Below are 22,602 nucleotides of genomic sequence, written 5' to 3'. Positions count from 1 at the left end.
TTTTCATCCCTTCAATCTAAGCAGTTTTCCTAGATTTTTTTTCTGTGTGTGTGTGTTTTTTTGTGTGTGAAGGAATTTTCAATAAAGCACTTAATTTTTTTTTCTTCTTTGACTTTTGCCCAAAATACAGGCCATAGAAAATATTAATTGCCAGAGGAGGAAAACCCAGGAATCACTTGAAAGTGGGGAAGGTCTGGTGGAAGAATTTCCATAACAGAGTCTGTGTTGGGGGACAAGGAATTTGCCGGAACAAAACAAAAAAAAAAGTTGTTTGAAAGGGAAGCAGAGGAAGTGAAAGATTGGGATAAATTGTGAGACCTTCAAGATATAATAAAACAGGGGGTGAGAGAGAGTGTAAGAGAAAATTGTCCGAGAAAAGGGAAAAAAAGGAGCTGGTAAATCCTCCCACTTCTCTCGAATCCTTCAATTTTCATTACAAATTCGCATCCCCTGAAAAGAAAAGCAAAAAAAAAAAACGAAGGGCGGTAAAAGGATAAAAAGGGAGAAGGAAGGAGAATAAGGAGTTTTGGCTGGATAAAAATGGCAAATACAATTTCCAATATGAAAATGACAAACCCAATTAAGGGGCTTGTCAGCAAGAGGAAGAAGAGATACACCGAGGATGGATACAATTTGGATTTGTCATGTAATTTTCTTTTCACACTGCAATTCTTCGTGTATGACGAAGTCCTTTTCTAAAGTATTTCCTTCTTGCAGATATCGACAAAAATATAATTGCAATGGCATTTCCAGCTGAGAAACTCGTTGAGGCTGTCTATAGGAATAATATTGATGATGTGCGCGAATTGCTAGAATCTAAACATAAAGGATTCTATTGGATTTACAATCTCTGTTCTGAGAGAACATACGACTATAGTAAATTTCAACATGTAAGTTCTTAATAAAAATTAAACTTATTTAGTTCTGTTTGAAATCATTATTTTTAACAATCACTGACTTTTAATTGCTTTCCAGAGAGTTTCATCTTATCCATTCAATGATCACAATCCACCAACAATTGAATTAATACAAGCTTTCTGTGATGATGTCCAAAAGTTTCTAAGTAAGGATCCCAAGAATGTTGCGGCTGTTCATTGTAAGGCCGGCAAGGGGCGAACTGGTAAGTTTAATTTATTTAATATCTTATTTTTTTAATTTTTTTTCAGTAAATCGAAAAGATTTAAAATTTTAATTGAATATCTAAAGGTGTCTACACATTGGGAGCAATTTTAGTCAAAAATTGCGTTTTTGACAGAAATTTGACGTTTCCCCCTACAACGCTGCAGGGAATTTCCTTCAAAAAGCAATTTTTGACAAAAATTGCTCCCAATGTGTAGAGGCCATAAAATAAAAATGAATATTTAATTGGTTTATTTTTAAATTAATACACAAGTTAAATTTTAATATATCAAGACTATCCGCGTTTCCATTCCTCAATGAACTGCCTTATACTTTTTAGAAGAATAATTTTGAAAAATTAGAAGTGACGACGGTGATGACGTGATGACAAAGCGTCCCAAATTTTCAGAATGCCTTTTTTTAATGGCCTCCACACATTGGAAGAATTTTTCGTCAAAAATTGCTTTGTTTAAAAATTTGACGATACCCCATACGAGAGCAAATTTTCTTTAAATCAAGATTTTCGAAGTGCAAGAACTCATGACTTAGATGCTAGAATTGGAAATTTTCTGTGTTTTGGGAAGTTTTTAGTTTCGTCCTTTGGGGCAAAGGACAATCTCCTGTGTTTTAGGAAGCTTTTAGTTTCGTCCTTTGGGGCAAAGGGAAATTTTCTGTGTTTTGGAAAGATTTTAGTTTCAATCTTTGGGGCAAAAGGAAATTTTCTGTGTCTTGGGAAGTTTTTAGTTTCGTCCTTTGGGATAAAGGGAAAATTTTCTGTGTTTTTGGAAGCTTTTAGTTTCGTTCTATGGAGCAAAGGGAAATTTTCTGTGTTTTGGGAAGTTTTTAGTTTCGTCCTTTGGGGCAAAGAGAAATTTTCTGTTTTTTGGGAAGTGTTTAGTTGCGTCCTTTGGGGCAAAGGGAAATTTTCTGTGTCTTGGGAAGTTTCTAGTTTCGTACTTTGGGATAAAAGGAAATTTTCTATGTTTTGGGAAGCTTTTAGTTTCGTCCTTTAGGGCAAGGGAAATTTTCTGTGTTATGGGGAGATTTTAGTTTCGTCCTTTGGGGCAAAGAGAAATTTTCTGTGTTTTGGGAAGTTTTTAGTTTTGTCCTTTGGGGCAAAGGGAAGTTTTCTGTGTTATGGGAAGATTTTAGTTTCGTCCTTTGGGGCAAAGGGAAATTTTCTGTGTTTTTTTGGGAAATTTTTAGTTTAGTCCTTTAGGGCAAGGGGAAATTTTATGTGTTTTTGGAAGCTTTTAGTTTCGTTCTTTGGGGCAAAGGAATATTTTCGGTGTTTTGGGAAGTTTTTAGTTTCGTCCTTTGGGGCAAAGGGAAATTTTCTATGTTTTGGGAACCTTTTAGTTTCGTCCTTTGGGGCAAAGGGCAATTTTCTGTGTTTTGGGAAGTTTTTAGTTTCGTCTCTTGGGGCAAAGGGAAATTTTCTGAGAAAATGGAAATTTTTTGTATAAGAAAAAATAATAATAACTGTTCTGAAATCCCCTTGCGGAAAGTCCTAAGTTCCTATGGAGCGTTCTGCCGCCATTATTGTCGTTATTATTATAACACTATGCAACACGGTTTTGTTAACGGAGATCTCACATGGTACGTTTGATAGAGTCAAGTCCCCTGATTAAGAATCTGGTCTTGGTTTTGCTCCTATACGTAACAATTTTTTTTTATTAATACTTTTATATTTTTTCTGCTTTGCCTTACATTATCCGTTATATCTCAGGTTCTAGTGAACGGAACTTGAAAAGTGTGGGTGCGTTGGAAAGCTCATTAGTCGAGCTTCAATTTTGATAATTACAAAAAATCTTGTAAAACCACTCCTTCGGGGTGTAAAATTGAAGTTTCTCTAAAAATTACCAAAAAAATGGTCTTAAAGTGAGGTTTTAAAAATTTGTATAAAATAAACTAAACAAAATATTAAAAATCCAATGATACCAGGTGATAGGCCACACTTAGAACTACAATTTTGTTCATCTGAGACATCGCGCTCCGATCACTCTAAATGCCTCATTTGTTGGTTTTTGTCATTTTCCAAAAATATGAAGTACATATTTTAAAGCAAATTTCCTAAAGATTTCTGAGAAAACATCTTTTAAAACTTGTGTGAAACATACATAACTGTTGAGATCCTTCTTTAATTCGATCGGGGGACCATTAACATGATTTTCTTTAACATCCCCAATCAACATTCAGCCACGTGAAGAAACCCCTAAACTCCTTTTGGAATGCTCTTTTATGATTGGTAGAAAACGCATCAGCAAATATTTCGTAAATGCATTTCAATGACTTTAGATCATACTTTCATTTAAAATTAACCTCTACTAGAAATAGTATTCGATGGATGGATGGAAATAAATAAAAACAAAAATTGAATACTTAAAGGAAAATTGAGAGCTTTTTAATGAGGGTTGATTGGAAATGTAAATGAAAATCATGTTAATGGTCCCCCGATCGAATTAAAGAAGGATCTCAACAGTTATGTATGTTTCACACAAGTTTTAAAAGATGTTTTCTCAGAAATATTTAGGAAATTTGCTTTAAAATATGTATTATTTTATTTAATATTTAAAATATTGGGATTTTTAGACTTCGAAACAAAATATAAGTAGAAAAATCTTAAATACTTGTATTTACCAAGATGGTCTCCTTTTAACAAACTTTTGACAAAACATTTTTTGAGTACGTTGAAAAAAAAATTGTCACTTTTACAAGAAAAGTTTGTCAAAAGGATGTTTTTTTTCCATTTTTATACGGACAAATGTTTGTGAAAAAAAAACATAAAATGCTCGCCAAGCAATCATGCTACGAACAATGTTTGTGAAAAATACAAACTTTTACGAACATATTATAGTGGGTTATACAATTTACATTTACTAGCATTTAGTAAGTCCCCAATAGACCTTCACAAACATTTACGAACAATTTTACGAAATATATTTTTTTTATCTTTGTGCATTAGATTATATTGAATGAAAAAAATTACAGGAAAAGATTAAAAATTAATTTCTCAGACAGTTTCAATAGAAAATATTCAAGGTTACTTGAAGGACATTTAAGAAAGAAATAAAAAAGAGAGTCAGTTATTCATTTTCTGAAATAATTTTGTTGCCTCGCAATTTTCTTTCTTCACATAAAAATTAACCTCTTGATTCAAATTTCATTCTTATCATGGTACTTTCTCTGTTATCTTGACACAAGTGAAAGGAGACGAAAAACCGGTGAAATATTACTTTCTGATATGTGTGACACAGAAAATTCTACAAATTATCAAAAGATTAGTTAGATTACTTTTCTTTATCGTTCATCTACAATCACAATTTAACTTTTCTTTTTTTTGGCTTCTGCTGCTTGCTTACCATCCAACTCTGATTAATATACTTGAGTGCGAGTGTTGTTGGGGGATATATAGAGCATAGGAATAGTTATAAGCGTTATAAGTATGATGATGGGAGATGTTATATCAAAATGTGGATCTTTTCTATTTTTGACCAATTCTTTTTCTCTCCTAAAGTCACTGAGAACATGCGCACAACAAGGCACCATTGCGCCAATTTTGCAGTATTTCCATGTATTTGTTCCACTGACACTCAAATTGCCTTCATTTTTTGCATCCAAATTGTCCAATTAAAAGATTTTTGTTGTTGTTAGATGGACTCTTGGCTGTCTTTTTTTCTTTATTATGGAATTGCAATGCAGAAGAATGGGCAATAAAATGGCTAGAAAATGTTTTTATCTAAAAGGTGGAATTTCAGTATTGATTCTCTTGGTCAATAAAATGTGTCTGAATGTGCTTAATGTTTGGAACAAATTTGTTCTCAATCAAGGCCATCATTTATCATATGGCTGTTTTTTTTTTGCATATTTCAGCAAGAAAAGACAATTTTTTTTCACCAAGTTCAGTTTTTTGCAAAGCACGATAAAATGTCAGTGACAAATATTATATATGGGGAAATATGTACAATGAAGACACATAGGATATTTGAAAAGGGTGGCGAAGTGCAAAAGACTTTGCGGAGTGTTTGGAATTGTGAGATTTATCTGAAAATAATTTTATGTTATGATTTATTTAATTACAAACCCCGGTATGTAATTTATTTTAGAACTTAATGATGAGGGATTCAGATTAAAAAGTTTTGCGAATTCTAGGAACTACAGTGCCGCTCAATAATTTAAAGACACCTATGTTTTTCCTGTTTCTATACCGAATTTAAATTAATAACGTTTAAAACAGGGGTAATAACGACTAGCGCTATCTGTAAGATCATATCTAATTTTATTTTGCCTTGTTTTTGACATTTGGTAGCACTGTAGCCAGTTTCGTTATTTATGTCAGAAATCGTTTAAAACAAATATCAACATTCATAACTAAGCATTTTGTTTATAGCGATTACGCAAATTGTGCAATTCCAAAAAATACTAAAATGAACGTATTTTGACAACATACACTTGTTTATTTTTATATATTTTTATATATTTTTGTACACAAAAATATATAGAAAAACATGAGTTATCCAAATTATTATTTGGATTTCCACTTGGAAATTAAAAATTGTGAAGAATAATAGAAATGTAGCAATATCAGTTCTTTCCTACATCTTTTAGGATTATATTAATGCATTTACTATAGAAATTGAGATTCTCATTAATTTAGAAGAATTAATAATTGGTCAGGAAACAGCATTTGGGGTAGATGTAAACAGGAAATTTCTCCGTAATTGTAGATGTCGCGAGTGTAGAATGAATGGCAAAATATTTTGTTTCTTCTTTTTCATTTCATGCGAAATGTCTAATTCATTGACTACGGAAAAATTGGTGGCGCTGTGTTCAATAGGAAGTCACATGATGTCAAAATATGGGGAAAATCCATTAAAAAATGTCTTTGATTTGTATGCTTTTAGTTTTTTTGCTATTTTAATTATTCTTTGTAAAAAGTGTCGTGATTTTTTGAAAAATATACAGTCTTTATATATCTCTTAGTAATTAAAATAATTGAAAGTGGTGCAAAGTTAATTGCAAGTGTGGAAAAAAGGGTGTTTACATCCTCCCCAGAAAGTGTTTACTTCTACCCCAGGTATTTTGTGAAAAGAGAAAAATTCACAGTGACATAAATTTTATTTTTATGGAAAACTCAATTGTTTTCCAGAATCCGCATTACCTTTGATGTATTGCCTATACCCAAGGGTAAAACATGAGCTAAGAAAGATTTTCGAAAAAATCACGGTGTCCTTGGAAAATCACCTCAAATTCGCATCTATTGAAAATGTTTACATGTGCCCTAGTCTCCCCTATTCAATCTAACACAAAATGGGGAATTAATGCCCAGCGCACAATAACTTTTGTTTAGTAAACATGTTTTTGACATTTCAATAAGAGTGAATGAAATCTCGATCTAGTCATCTCGCTCACTCGCATAGACAATTTTAAATACATGTTTACAAACAAGAATTATTGTGCGTTGGGCGTAAAAGGGTGTTTCAAATCGTCAGGGAAACATAAAAAAATGGTATTTCTAAGGTTATTTAAAATTGATAAATAGATTTTTAACTTTTTTTTAAATTTGAGGTTAAGATCAGCATAATTTGACGTTCTGAGAAAACATTTTTTAGACCGAATTAGAGAAGATGCTATATAAATGTATACGTTTAATTAATTTATAATTTATAAATTAATTAATTTATAAATTAAGTGCTTTTCCCCACTTCCAATAAAATAGTTTGCATGACCATGAAAGATTTCCCATTTTATGGCCATTTTTGTCAAATTTTTACCGCCACTGTAAAACTGTCGGCACAATCATCAATTTATTGACAATAAATTATAAAATATTCCACTATACATACCTACAGAATTATTCAAATAAAGTACATTCAAAGTGTTCTCAACGAAGCTAACTTATTTTACTATTCTTAATTTGTAGATTTGTATAGTTAATTGACAACAATATTTCAATATTTTGAAACATTTAATACATATTTTGAGTCAATTTTTGGGAAAGAAAAAACGTTTTGAGAAATGTGAGGTTAATTTGTAAAAAAAATAAAACTGATTTGCTTTGGGCATACAGTAGACTCTCGCTCGTTCAGCTCTTTTTAAATCGTGCGAAAAATTTTGTTGACAATTTTCATGCACAATTATGAAGCAAATTTACTCAAATTCGCTGTAGTTTCTTTAAGAAAATTTTAAAGACAATTTTGTGTTATTTTATTAAAGTCACTTTTTTAAAAGCAAGTGGTGATTAGTAGAAAAGTTCTACACAGAGAAATTACCCAGAGAAATTATATATACCTATTAGTTGTAAATAATTGATTTAAATTTGGTATAAAATTTGCGAGAATTCTGAGGAATTCAGACTTGAATGTCTTCTATGAAAATTCTAAGAGTTTTTTTTTTTGAAATTGTCTTACTTTAATACAAGATTGTTTTTACATTAGTATCTTTTACTTTTAATAGAATATAGTATTATTGTCAATACTGCAAATTTTGTAATTCTTTAATATTAATTTTTATGAAAAGAGATGGCAAAGCGTCCTAGTTTTGCAGAGTAATTGAACTAATGAGAATTAGTTAGATTACTAGTTAGACATTTAAATGATTCATGCATTTAAAAAATCATTCTAAAGTTAAAAAAAAAATCTTAAGAAAAACGCATTTTAGAATATTTTAGCATGCACTGAGAGAAATCCGAAATTGGTGTAAATATTATGCTTTATAGGTATATTAGGGATTAAAGTTACCCTTTTTCATGTTAATTTTACCCTTAAAATATGTAAAATTAACATTCAAAAATGTTGATATATTTTTACACCTTAAAAAAGTGTTAAAGTTATGAGGAAAAAAAGTTAATCGCACCCTCGTTTTTTTCTCAATGTGAGTAACAAGTATACGGACAAATAAAAAAGTAAATCTAGAAAGGGTTATCATTTACACAAGTACTTTACCAATTAAGTCCGTTGCATTCGGGTTGAAAATTTTAAGATATTCCAAAAAAAGTCCAAATTTAAAAATATCGGTTGAGAAATAGGTCCTCCACAGTAGTTATACTTTGACCTTCGAAAAGTCGAAGGTCAAAAGTTTGGGAGGTATTTATTTTGAAAATGAAATAAATTCTAGGAGTCGTTTTCAAAATAAATCAAAAAAACATGGTTGTGGTGGGGAAGGAGGGGGCTGGGGGAAGGAAAAAGACTGTCCTAGATAATATTGACTTATGGAGGGGGAGAGGTCGGCAAAGACCAGAAGTTGATATCTCTTACCATTTAGTCTAAAACCGTGTCATCAGTTGAAAAAAGTGGATTATAACTGCTCTCTGAGTTGAAACAGCAAAATAATAGAGATTTTTAGGTTAGAATTTAAATAAATTTTAAAAATGTTTAACTTTGTAATATTTACTAGAAAAGTGAAATCATTTTAATTCTTTCTTAAGATTGTATTCCAAATCTGTAAATCTTCAGAATTTTCAGTCAAAATATGCTGTAAAATATGAAGGTTAGAACAAACAAAACCGTTAAAAAAAATTCTTGTCTTGGTTAAAATTAAATTAATGAGGTCTTAAGGTCCTTAAGGTCCTTAACTTATCTATAAACGAGATATATTTGTTGTGTATATTACAAACTATCACGGGAGAAATGTATGTAATAATAATAATAATAATAATAATGGTGGAACTTAGGCTTTCCCTAGGGGACCTAGACCTAGAGGAGTTCGTAACATCGAACACCTTTAATGCTAGAAAAATTCCTGGTGACCTAAAGGGGATTCGATACCGGGAAATTTGCATTATAGAGTAAGTGCTCTACCACTTGACCGATTGAGTGCCCTAAAGAAATGTATGGTAGAAATTTAATATGCATTTGGAATTTATTTTTTTTAAATGAAATTTGTAAAATTAAATACTGAGTTTATCCCGTCGTGTTTCTTTCTACAAGTTGAATACTTGAAGGCATATTTATATATGTGAAAGAAAATGCCACACCAGCCTTTGTTTGCTTCAACTCAAAAAAAGTCTCTTTTATTTCTTTTGTCACATTGAAAATCACTCAATGTTGCATTGAAGTTGACTTTAACTGGTCGCTCTTTTTGGCGTCTCTTTGACTCGCAATAATTTTTCACGGGGATATTTCATTGATTTCAGTGGGAAGATTACAAAATGAATTATTACACTCTTCATGTACAATTGCACATATTTAATAAATTTGATGTATACAACATGGTCTTTTTTTATCGTGAAAAGTCTGATAATGGGGAAGCTTTCACGTTGCTCTCTAAGCAGCAAAGGCGTCCAGGCGGGAGCGAGGGGACAAGCAAGATAACGAAACGAGATAGAGTCTGAGACATACAACAATCTACCACGCGACTTAATACAATGATGACTCTTTTGATATAAATTCTTTTTGTTGGCTCTCCTATGTACACAATTTCGCACACTTCAATCTTAAGTGCTCCATGTCCTATCTCAAGTACATTTTACACATCAACTCCAATCGATGTGAGAGGAAAGTTCAATTAATGTGAAAGGGGGCTCTTTTTTTCCTCATGTAGAGCTTTTTTTTTTGTCTGAGAATCTGCATTAATTGAGTCACTATCAGTATATAAGATTTTTTTTTGTGCTACAGTTATCTGTTAGTGAAAAGTGATTAGAAATTTATTGGGACATTAGAAGATATAGCATTTCTTATCTCGCAGTGTGATTTTTCCTCTATAATTAGACATGGGATTTAAATAAATTAATGATTGGATTTTGTGATTCAACAAGCGGCTGTAACTTGTCTAATGTCGTAAGTTACAAAAAAACAAAGAATACAAAATTACAAATTTGAATTTAAAAAAAAAGAAAAGCACAATTGTTTTCTTATTTGATAATCTACCATTAATATATACCTAGAGGCCAAACGATGACAGATAGCAACTTAAGGTTTTTGAGATGTCCTCTGTCTGTCCGTAATAATAATAAATATCTTATTGTAATATATAAACTAGTAGTAAATTATTAGAAAGGTAATTTTAGTTTTTCTATAAATAATTATAGTTATTGTGTATAAATAAAACTTGAACTGTTGAATCTTGAACGTTTCTGGGTGATAACGGCTCCGGCTGTGCTGTAGTTTCGCTTACCTCTTTGCTTCCCACCATATGATGGGGGTCTTCTACTTTTTCACTGATTAATTTGTACGAAGAGTACTCCTCTCTTAATGATGTGGACAGAATCGTGAGTTCAAAAAAGCTCAATTTCAAAGCTGCTTAACTTCAAAAGTGCCCCACTTTCCCTTAAATCAAGATTACTCGTAAAGGAATGTCGCATCTAACTCTAATTTCGAAAATTCTTTGTATACTTAATTACTTAATTTTTGTCTTAGAAAAATCATGAATTTTATTTGTTTTCACCAATTAAAAATTAATTAGAAAAAGAAACTGCTTTATTATATCTTAATTAAGACAATAATTGCGCAAATACTCATTAAACTGGATACTATAGCTTGAAAATCATGTCAAGCTGTTTGATCGTATGTCAAATCATTACTAGATGGACATTTCGTCCATATACGAAAATACCATATAATCATTCATAATAAAAGTTTTTCAAGGTCAATGGTTAAAAAAGAATCTAGAGAGCATATTTCTCAACTGAATGGAGTTTTGTTTGGGCTGGCTGAAATATTCTTAGAATTTTTGACAATTCTGAACCGGTTCCAATCGGTTTGAGTGATTTAAAAATCGGTTGTGAACCGACAAATGGTAAATGAAGCGAAAGTACTTTTGAGATATCGTCGGTTGCGTCTACCTTTGTCGTATCTGCTTTTGTTTTGTATCTGCATTCGGTGCAAGCTACAATACAGACGTCCCCTCTTGCGTAAAATGCTGACACAAAAGAAATGCAGATACGACAGAGGTAGACGCAACCGACGATATAGCATCTAAATCACGAGTTTGAGCATTTCACAAAGCATCAAACGCTTTGCAATCTTTTTATTTTATTTATTTTTTTTATGAAAACGTCCTTGCTTTATTTTTAATATCAAGTTTTCAAAGTCAAAGACAATTAAACTTTATAGTTCTAATTTTTCAACTGATTTTGGGATATGTTTTTTTTTTTTTTGGTACATTGAGAAATGTGAACTTGTGGTTTATCGGTAATTAAAATTATTTGAAAGACGAGATTTTCTCAAATCATACTTTCCTACCATTTAGAGTATATTTTCTCAAGGTCAAAAGTTGAAAAACCTCTAATGAGCATATTTGCGAATGGGGTTATATGCAAGTTCAAGAGGAGGTTTCAGGCTGATCCTCGGAAATATTTAGCCTGTAAAATTTGCCAGTAAAGGAGTAAATGAAATTTGTGATAAGAAACCTCTAATTGATAATCCAAAGCCTTAAGTGTATGACATTATGAATTAATTTTTACTGCCAAATTTTATAGATTAGATATTTTCAAGGTTGAGTCTGAGTCTATTTATGCGCATAGAATCCTTGGCATGCTTGGCATGTTTTAACTAGTGTCAGTCGGTTATTAACAGATAGTGAACCGGTTATGAACTTACATAGTTAAGTGGCGAATTGCGTCCCTTTAAGAGACAAGACCTCCTGCGCAACACCTCGCCATTCCACACGATCTAATGCCAGCGTCAAAACACCCCCAGGGTTTTGAGGATATTGTCCTCTCGGTGGCAGCCAAAATCCCCAAAGCCAAAATCCCGAATGTTCAAAATCCTGATAGGGATGAAATTATATGGAGGAAAATGTTTAGAATAATTTCCCAAGACACAGAAGATTTCCCTTTGCCTCCAGCAAGCGCGGGTACAATCGTGGGAGTAGCTATAACACTTTTAAGAATTCGGGATTTTGGCATTCGGGATTTTGGCCCTTTCGGGATTTTGGCTTTAGGGATTTTGGCGTTCGGGATTTTAGCCTTCTGGATTTTAGCTTTCGGGATTTTGACCGGGACCCTGTCCACTATGTTTTTCCATCTTGTCCGGGAATGCCCCCTCCTACTCGTCCACCCCGGGTTTCGCTCATACAGTTTCCTGGGCATCCTCTCCTGTGGCATACTGCAGATGTGACCGAGCCAGCTCAGTCTTCTCGCCCGAATACAGGCTACAATGTCGTCCTCTCCATAAAGCTCCTCCAGTTCGTGGTTCATCATTATTCGAAATTTCCCTGTAGTTTCCTCATGGAAAGGTCCGGAGATTCGTTATAGGACCCGTCTCTCAAATATCAGCAGCTTTCTCTTCTCTGTGCGAGTCAACGGGACTGTTTCTAGACCATACGTTATGTCTGGCTTCAGTATGGTTCTGTATATTTTAAGCTTTGTTGACCGCGAGACGTTCCTTGATCGAAATATCGAGGAGAGTGCAAAAAAACTTCTACTCCCAGCCGCGAGTCTCTCGTTAACCTCTATTCCGACTTCATTACCGACTTCAGTACCGATCCGAGGTATTTGAAGTCCTTAACAACCTCAAAATTCTATTCGTCCAAAGTAATATTCTAACGGGATCTGGATGCTGTGTCGCCAGTGAGCATGTACTTCGTTTTACTTTCGTTAAACTTAAGTCCCATCCTTTCAGCTGCTGCGGTTACTTCAATGAAAGTCTCCTTAACCGCGAGGGTAGCGCGGCATATGATATTGATGTCGTTCGCATAGGCCAACATCTGCGAGGACTTATAGTAACCGTTTATAAACCGATAACTAATTTTTGTCAGAAATTCCATTGTTTTACTTTTTAAATTATTTTGGTTAATCTTTTTTTACACAGAAAAAAATATTTTCTAAAATTGTTCGTAAATGTTTGTGGAATCCTATGGAGGACTTACGAAATGCTCGTGAATCACATAACCCACAAACAAGTTCGTAAAATGGTCATTTGACGAACTTTTTTTTGTACTTTTACAAACATTTGTTCGTAAACACACAAAAAATGTTCGTAAAATTTTGTCATTTTTTCGTATTTGTTCGTAAATTTCTGTTTGTCTGGCAAAAAATTGCGAACAAATACGAACAAATGACAAAATTTTACGAACATTTTCGAGTGTTTACGAACATTTACGAACAATTGTTTGTAAAAGTATAAAAAATGTTCGTCAAATGATCATTTTACGAACAATATTTGTGAAAAAAGTACAACATTTTACGAACTTATTTGTGGGTTATATAGTTTGACGAGCATTTCGTAAGTCCTCCATAGGATTTCACAAACATTTACGAACAATTTTATAAATTTTTTTTTTCTGTGTAGTGATGTATAAATAGATTCAAATTGGTTATTAATCGGTATGCTGAAAAATAAATTACACAGTTGAAAATGCTCAAACCCGTGAACGCTTTTCCCAATGAATTGGACGTCTAAAAAATTTTATTAATATAGTTAATAGTGAGAAATTATTTTTGAAGTAATTAAATATAAAATAATTATTTCAAGCATTTCACAAATATGGGAAATTTTATCGTTAATATCAATATTAATTGGTTTAAAAATTTTTTTGGCGGTAGATATTGTATAGATCGTATAGATAGATATTGCAAAGACAAATTGCAAAATGTGTCACTTTAGAATGAAATACGCGACATCATTCTATTTGATTTGCCACTTTTGTATATAAACGTTGGCGGTTGGCGGTTGGTATATGTGAGATTCATGAAGAATATTGTTGCTAAGTCTCTGGACTAAATGGAACTTGATGACAAAAGCTTTTCAAACAAGAAGAAAGGAGAGAAGAAGAAAAGGTAGATCAGAAGGAGTGGGAAATTTTAATTAATAATTAAAATGAGTAAAAGTGAAATTTCTTAATGAGAAAATTAAACATTCATCTGAGTCATTCGTTCATCTGCGGTTTTTTTTTGCTATTTTTTTTTGTTTTACCTTTTATGCAAATAAATTGAGCTTGTTTGTGTACTTTTGAACTTGCAGGTACAATGATCTGCTGCTACTTGCTCCACGTGAGAAGATTCACGTCGGCGGCAGATGCACTTAGTTTCTATGGACAGAAACGGACCCATGACGAAAAGGGAGTTACGATACCGTCACAGCGACGATATGTTGAATATTATTCGCGTCTACTAAAGTCGGGTCGACCTTATAGTGAAGTTAAGCTGTCGGTGAGTATTCTTTGAGATCATTTAAAAATACTGATAAGCCTAGATATGCTTATGGTAATTCAGATTTTTATTTTGAATTATTAAATACGTGAAAATTCAATTTTAAGTGAAACATTGAAATTTGCGTTGGAGTCTTCTCTAACATTCCTACAAGATAGATTTTTTGCATTGAAACTAATAAATATTCAGTCATTGCATAAATTTCCACTCAATACAATTATACATTTTTTTTGTTTAACTCTTTTTTTAAGTAGACATTCATTAAATGTTACAAAGATAAAACGGAATTTTTAAAAAAAAAAAATATTTTTTTATTTAATCAAGGATATAGTCTCAATTATTCTTTGTTTTTCAATTATTTACAAGCCTTTGTTGATTTCGTTTTTAACAAAAATATGTTTTTTCTTAAAAAAAAAAGAGTTCGTTAGGTATTTGGCAGACTACGGATTTTAGATTTCTACTATTCCAACTATTTTTCAAGGGTCTAAAACGGTCTTCATTCAGACTAGAAGTTTAGCCCAGTTTCTGAAGGTTTCAAAATCCTAAATAGCGAACATTTTTTTTGGTTTTTGAGAGCCTAATGGGTCATTTATCTTTAATAATCCAATGCTAAGTTAAATTTCTCCAAAAATCGTGATTGATAAAAAATGACATTGAATAAATGAACAGTAAAAAGTTAAAATTGATCAGTTTAACTTTTTACTGTTCATTTATTCAATGCCATTTTTTATCAATCACGATTTTTGGAGAAATTTAACTTAGCATTGGATTATTAAAGATAAATGACCCATTAGGCTCTCAAAAACCAATAAAATTGTTCGCTATTTAGGATTTTGAGACCTTCAGAAACTGGGCTAAACCTCTAGTCTGAAGACCGTTTTAGACCCTTGAAAAATAGTTGTAATAGTAGAAAGCTAAAATCCATAAAGTCTGCCAAATACTTAACGAACTCTTTTTTTTTTTTTAAGAAAAAACATATTTTTGTTAAAAACGAAATCAACAAAGGCTTGTAAATAATTGAAAAACAAAGAACAATTGAGACGATATCCTTGATTAAATAAAGAAATCTATATTTCTTTTTAAGAAAAATTTCTGCTTTATCTTTGTAACAAAAAAAATTTGAAACAGTGATATTATCGTCCAAATTTTGGCAAAGGGAAAATAAAGGGCTTTTCACTCTAATGGAACTATCTTAAATATTAAATATATAAATTAGGCCCATTTTTGTAAATATTTAAGTTTTTTACTGACCATAATTAGATATTTTACTGTTCTTTTTTAATTTTTTACTGCCCATTTAGAATTTTTTACTGCTCGTTTGTTTTTTTGCCATAAAAAATTAGAGCAGTTAAGCCATATGGCTAAGCCTTAGGTCTGAAGCTCGTATAACAAATGATATTCACGGTGGCAGCCAAAATCCTGAAAGCCAGAATTCCGAAAGCCAAAATCCTGAAAGCCAAAATCCCGAATGTTCAAAAAGTCTGAAATGGATGAAATTAAATGGAGGAAAATGTTTAGAATAATTTCCCAAGGCACAGAAGATTTCCCTTTGTTTCCAGCAGGCGCGGGTACAATCATGGGAGTAGCTATGACACTTAAGAATTCGGGATTTAGGCATTCGGGATTTTGGCATTCGGGATTTTGGCCCTTTCGGGATTTTGGCTTTCGGGATTTTGGCGTTCGGGATTTTGGCCTTCGGGATTTTGGCTTTCGGGATTTTGATCGGGACCCGATATTCAAAAGGCTCAATATCTGCGGAACGGGTATCGGTAAAAATCCGTAGTCAAGATTCCGAAAGCCAAAATCCCGAAAAAAAACAAAATTTTGAATGGGTTATTCCGAAAAGTCAAAATCTCGGAGAGATAGAATCTCGAATTGATCGGAATCCGGGATTTTAGCTATTTGGGATTTTGGCTTACGGGATTTCGACCCATTCGAAATTTCGACCCATTTAGGATTTTGTCTCTTCAGGGTTTTGGTTTTTCGAGATTTTGGCGTTCAAGATTTTGAAGTTCGGGATTTTGTCTTCTCAGGATTTTGGCTTTTCGGGGTTTTGGGTTTTCGAGATTTTAACTTTTCACGATTTTGGCTTTTCGGATTTTGTCTCACCGGGATTTTGACTTTCGTGATTTTGGCCGGCACCGCTGCAGGATAAATTACTATCTGAGAAATTTCCCATTTCAGTGAAGAGATATTGTAGTCATTTAACGATTTTGAAAACATGTTAGAGCTAGAAATTTTAATTATCAATAGGAATATACAGATGTACTGTAATGCCATCAATAACAATCAGGCACGAATTTATACAGTAATCCGATATTTTTAATAAATTTTACTCCAAAAAATCGGTAGCATATTTTAAGTGATTGTAATTTTCTTAATTGCAAGAAAACTATTTTATTTTCTTTCTTATAGTGAGATCTCTTCTGTGCTTATATTTTTGTGAAGATTGCAATATGAGAAATAAAAAGAAGAATCTCTCCTAAATGAATCTAAATTGTGCAATTTTTTTTCTACTATTTCTATTCATACATTTTGAATTGCTGCAGTTAATGAGCTGAATAGCAAATGAATTAGAAGTCTCATTACTCATTCCTTTGTGGCAGCAAATTGACAACAAATGCATATTAAATTTCAAAATATAAAGCATCAATATTTCAAAGAAAATAGTTAAATGTGTGAGGAAATTCTATAATTCCTGACTTGATTTCTTTTCTAAAATATTCATTAACATTTTTGTATTTTTTTTAAATTATCTGATTGACCTATTTTGGATTTCTTTTTTTTTGGGTAGATTTGTGAGTTAAAATTATCACCACCGCCATTACTTAATAGCCATCAGGGGAGCGTGTGTTTTAGTATATCGGATTGGCACGGCAAAAGGCTGCTTGAGGACAGTGTTTTGGACGTTAGACGATCGCAAGGGAATGGTGATGGACAAATTGTGATCAAGCTGGATAGCTGCATTCCCCTATCTGGTGATATTCAGATTCAGTTCAAATACAAAGGCGTGATCAAGAAAGATAAGCTGTTTCATTTCTGGTTCAATACACATTTCGTCAATGAAGAGACGGAAGGTTAGATTGACATTTAATTCTTTTTCTTTTGATTTAATATTTAACTTTTTGGACGTTTTTTTTAACGTGTGTATGCTGTTGCAGGAAATATTCCAGCGGAAGGAGATTCCTCCAAATTAGTCTATCGATTAACGAAATTTGAATTAGATGACGCTCACAAAGATAAACAACATAAAATATTTTCACCTGATTTTGAGGTAAGTTAAAATTATTATATCTTTTTTTCTTATTTATTGGGATAAGAATTCTTGACGTGTTCTTAAAGCTTAACAACCAAACAGTCGAGACAGGAACCAACACAAAGAAAAGTCGATAATGCAGAAGCACTTGAGAACAGTCATGTACTAAAAAAAAATGTTCAAGAGAATCATTTCCGTTTTTCATTTTTAATTGAAATGTTAAACTTCAAGCCAAAAGTAAATAGAATTTTCATACAGTGGGACCTCGATAGAGTCAACTAATTATTTCCAAGCCTATTGACTCTATTGGATTTGTTGGATCTATCGGAGTCCGAAAAAAATCAATTAGAATGGGGTATTATTTTATGTTTGTACTTGATAAATTTAACACGATAGTAAAATATTTTATTTAAAAAAATTGAAGATTAGGGGATGATTTTACGGAATGTTTTTATAATTAGTAAATATCATAAGTATAAACTACTTTTCATGTCGTAATATTGAAGTCCATCCACGATGTTATGATGAAGAGATTGATAGTTCTTTTCGTTATGCCATATGGCTCTAAGCTTCACAAAAAGAGCAATAAAACCAATTTTACTCATTTTCTTCATGTTCTGTAATATGGGCGCTAAATGGTTAGAGATATCGACTTAGAGTCTTCAGACGACCCTCTAATAAGTAAACCTAATGAGTAAACTGGTGACTCTCATTTCGTCCACATCCCACCCCTTCACCATCAAAAATCGTATTTTTTGTAACTTAAAATAAATTTACAATTTTTTTTTATAATGGGCCATTTTTTCCATTGAGAAATTTTTCAACAAATTTCTCAGAAAATTTTCAACTCCATATGAAAAAAGGTGCTTTTACGAAAAAAAGTTCAATTTGGTTGAACTTTTTCTCATAAAAGCTTAAAAATAAAAATTGGGAACAGTTTTCCAGACTGTTCCTACGGGGAATAGCGCTATCCATTGAGTTTTCTTCTGATATTTGCATGCCACTAAGTTGTCAGCTGAGCGGCCCACAAAAAAACTTGTTTTCATTTCACAGTGAAGGTGTTTTTAGAGGAAATTCAAGGAAATTTGGGGTCTTTGAAGGTAAAAATAGTGCGTGCAGTGAGAAAATGTCCCTGTATTGGGAATACAGTATGCCCAGACTTGTGCCCAGAACTGTGATTTACGGTAAAGGCGGGCAAAGTCTTAGAAGTTCGTCGAAAAACGGTAACGTTGCTGTTTTAAAGTGGTAATGGTTTCAATTACCCCTCGTTATCACTTTCCCTGCGTCAATTTGCGCACCAAACGATTAAAGATATCCTTTCGCAGTTATTTCATGAAGATTTCGATTGTTTTCATGCATTTTTTGCCCAGAATCTAAACCAAAACAAACAAATGCTAGCGAGATGCTCGTATTCAAAACTGGGCTTTTTGCGAGCTTTAATCCGAATTAGGAATTACAAAAATCTGAAAATTTTCCTAATGGAAATGGATCATAAGGGTAATTTTTTATGATCGTTTATCATGTACATATTTTAAACAAATAAGTTCTTTAAAATTAATTTAAAGAACTTTATTTTTTTATTTTTAAGTTCTTTAAAAAGTTTAAATAAATTTAAAAAAAATTTTCTACACTATAATAGGGGAAAGTGGTCTGCCTTTGAACGAAAAATGATGTTCAAAATTTGAGATTTTTTTCAGAGTAAACTACAACATGAGTTTTAATTTGCACTACACCAAAAAATTTTCTTGTTCATTGAGCTTTTATGCTTACCCCATTCAGGACTCGCAAGTCCTCAGTTTTTCCTGGTGAGGAACTTGAAAATGTGATGTCGATATATTCAAAGGCAGCCTGCATGGTATATCGGACGTATTCTTAAAATCAAACCGCACGCTCTGACTGCCAAATCTACTCTGCTTTATTCGTGATTCATTACAAGTGTGATACAAAGACAAAGTGTGATACATATCATAATTTTGAACTCAGCATCTTTGCAAATCTGAAGTCTTATAAACATCCTATATGCAATTCAGCATTTTTGTTACATTGTTAAATTCTAAATCTAAACAATGATTTGCTCCCTACAATGGTCTGCCTTTGAATGTGGTTGAGGCAGCCTTTGAATCTTAATTTTTCACTGAAAATATTAGGGCTGTAACATTAAACGGCCCATAATTGATTAGCATGAACCCTAATGCACTCAATAAAACCACCACTGTAGTCAAAAGTCATTATACAACAACATATTTTACATTTTTCTGAAGCACTGTTTTTCACTTGAAAATTTATAAGAAAACGCCATTTGAAGTTGACAATTGTCACTTTGAAACATCCCGGCCGGAGCAAGATAAGTATTTGTATGACATTCGTCAGACCAAAGTAGGGGTTCTATTCTGCTCCCGGACAGGAAGCTGTCAGATGTTTCAATGTATGGAAACACAGGATTCAAAGGCACACAACATTAAGATTCAAAGGCTGCCGCAGAGCAATATTTGCAAACTTTTATCACCCACAAAATTTGTCTCATCTGAATCAAAATGTATTTGGAGAAATACCATCCAAGAATAACCTTCTATGACTCACAATAGAAGATTTGTTAGAAAAATTATTTTGATTATGAAAAAACACATGAATTGTGGAACATCAAAATTACAGTTTAGAGCTCAGTTTCGTTTTTTTGCCCTAGCACCTAGAAAATAAGAGCTAGGGTCTGCATTTTTTGATGACTTGTGAGGATTATGAATAGCTATCTAATAATTAATAGAAAAGAATTTATGCTTTAAAGAAAAATGAAAAGATTACAATATTCAAAGGCTGCAGCATTCAAAGGCAGACCACTTTCCCCTATACTCAAAAATTTAGCATTCTGTACTTTTTTCTTTATGTAATTCTAGTTCATATTTTTTTTTGTTTGTGATACATTACTCACTTACAAATTAATGTTGGCTCAAAATTTCTTACATTGCGTTGATAGGCTTAATCAAAAAAATCTTAAGACAAGAGAACTTTCAATCAAAACGCTTAAAATCACGAAAAGAAAATTATTTTGATGAAAAATGATTACAATAAGGTTAATATACAAATTTTATCATAATAATTACCATGTACTTACATAAATGATTTTCCTGTGTTAAAAACGTTACATTGATACGCCAAAACGCTGATTTTAATTTCGATAAAATCATATAGGGTAAGTGTGCCAAATACCGGCCCGCTTGCAATTCCGGCCACCTTTTTTGTTCCTCTAATTTCCATGAATTTTAAGTTTTTACTTACTCTAAAGATTATACAATACAAAAGAATAACAAAAAATGTAGCTTCGACAAGCGAGACGCTTTAAGAAAAAGCAATAAAAAACATCAATTTGTATTAAAAATATTACATTTCAAACTTGAGACTTTGCCACTTGCATGCAACTATGCCGAAATTTGGCACACTTACCCTAATATAATTAGTTCAATAATAAAGGAAAAGTTGACTCTATCGGAGTCAATTTGGGTCCAAGTTGACTCTATCGAGGTCCCACTGTAGTTTTTTTTTTAAATTTCGTGTTAAAAATGGGAGAGGAGTGAGTCTTGAAAGAGATTATTTGTGATATTATTGCAGGTACAAGTAATTTTACAACGGATACCTTCCGATTCTTATGATGTCCGTGGCACAAGTCACCATCACAATAATCATTCGAGCAACAATCTCCACCATGTGAACCATCGCAATTCACAAAATAATACACCATCAGTGGCGACGCTCAATTCCCATCCAGGTGCACATACGCCGTCCGAGAGTTCTGAGGCATCATGTACAGATTCGTCCACGGAGGAGGATGGCTGGGAATCTGGTGAGTTATCGACACCAACAACAGCAGCAACTGCAAATGCATCAAGTAGTTTGATCAATTACACCTCATCACATTTCTTTTCTTCTGATTTTGTATCCAATACTATATTGCCCAATGATTCCGGCCATATATGTGCCTTGTCCGTCTGTGGGGATGAGGATTTGGTGGTTATTGGGGGTGTTGGTGGGAGTAATGAGGTTGAGGAGGTGACTAATTGTGTGGAAAATGAAATTTTGGAGACAAAAAGGACATTTGTGAGGCATAAAGATGATCGAAGGCGTCGGAGGCGTTCGCGGTCAAAGACGCCCCAACAGCAGTTTAAAGTAAAGTCAGCTAGTGTTAAAATTGTGTCTGGTAGTCCGGGGAATTCTTGCCATCAGAGCAGAAGTCAAAAATTGCGTTGGTTGTCAAATATGCGAAGTGATCCGGATTTTCGGGAGACTCTGGCCAAAAGTGTCGTTTTTCGGCCACCTCATTCAACTGAGAGTCTCGATTCTACGGATTTCTATTCATCACTCTGCGATAAGCAGTTGAGTGTGGGATCTCCGTGCAAGAGTGCCGGAGATCTCAGTACAGGCCATCATCATCAGGCAAACGGTCAAGAAGGTGTCTCTGTTGTGGGCCATGTGGATGAAAATTGCCAACGTTTGGTGGCCAAACCACTTGAATCTCATTCAATTGGATTCAATGTCACTCCTCCGTCTCCTCCTCCATCTCCACCACCACCTGCCTCAGGCTCAAAAGTACCCCCGAATCCCATTGCCCCAGACGATGATGGTGATAAGATTCCAAGTCGCAATCGTGGAGCTCCGTTTACATTTCGCGAATTGCGACAAGAATTGCAGTACGTTATCAAGCACAATGCTTCTGCAAAAAGTGCTAGTGGTAGTCGAAAGTCTCCGGATAAAGTGACAATGGTCAAGAAAAAGAAGAAATGGGGAAAAACTTAGGAATCTTGAGCAATTTAATTTTTTTTTTTTTAAATAATTATATTGTTAATTAGATAGACGAATGATTACAAAGTGGCAAAAGGAATTGGATTCAATGTGCTCTATTTTTCTGCTATCTTTTATTTTTGATCTTTTTTTTATCGCTAGTGAAATTCATCAAACTCATCTTTAGAAAAAAAAAAGTTAGTGTAGTACGTTTTCATTCTTTTATTTGAATTTTAATTCGTTCACATTGAAAATGATCGGCTGAAGATTTTAGGCGATTTTTTGAAGTGTTTAAGACAGTGATTTCAATATTTTTGAACACTAAGGTAGAATGGGGTAATTCGGAACCATTTCCAATTTGGAACGC

The 22,602-nt window shown here is 32.9% G+C and overlaps 1 protein-coding gene across 3 annotated transcripts in view; it reads left to right on the top strand.

The window, feature by feature from the left end:
• LOC129805570 (uncharacterized) overlaps positions 1–22,356 on the top strand; it is a 34,500-nt gene extending 12,144 nt beyond the window's left edge. For all 3 annotated transcript variants that reach the window (XM_055853570.1, XM_055853568.1, XM_055853567.1), the window contains 7 exons: positions 131–646; positions 718–890; positions 976–1,120; positions 14,022–14,209; positions 17,004–17,286; positions 17,371–17,483; positions 21,069–22,356. In XM_055853570.1, coding sequence (XP_055709545.1) covers positions 541–646; positions 718–890; positions 976–1,120; positions 14,022–14,209; positions 17,004–17,286; positions 17,371–17,483; positions 21,069–22,250 — 2,190 coding nt within the window. In that variant the 5' untranslated portion in view covers positions 131–540 and the 3' untranslated portion in view covers positions 22,251–22,356. The remainder of the gene's footprint in view (positions 1–130; positions 647–717; positions 891–975; positions 1,121–14,021; positions 14,210–17,003; positions 17,287–17,370; positions 17,484–21,068) is intronic.
• Positions 22,357–22,602: the final 246 nt, after the last annotated feature.

This window comes from Phlebotomus papatasi, chromosome 3, assembly GCF_024763615.1.
Source record: "Phlebotomus papatasi isolate M1 chromosome 3, Ppap_2.1, whole genome shotgun sequence".
NCBI lineage: Eukaryota > Metazoa > Arthropoda > Insecta > Diptera > Psychodidae > Phlebotomus > Phlebotomus papatasi.
Note: the sequence above shows the minus strand (reverse complement) of the source record. Positions and strands in the feature narration are given on the sequence as shown.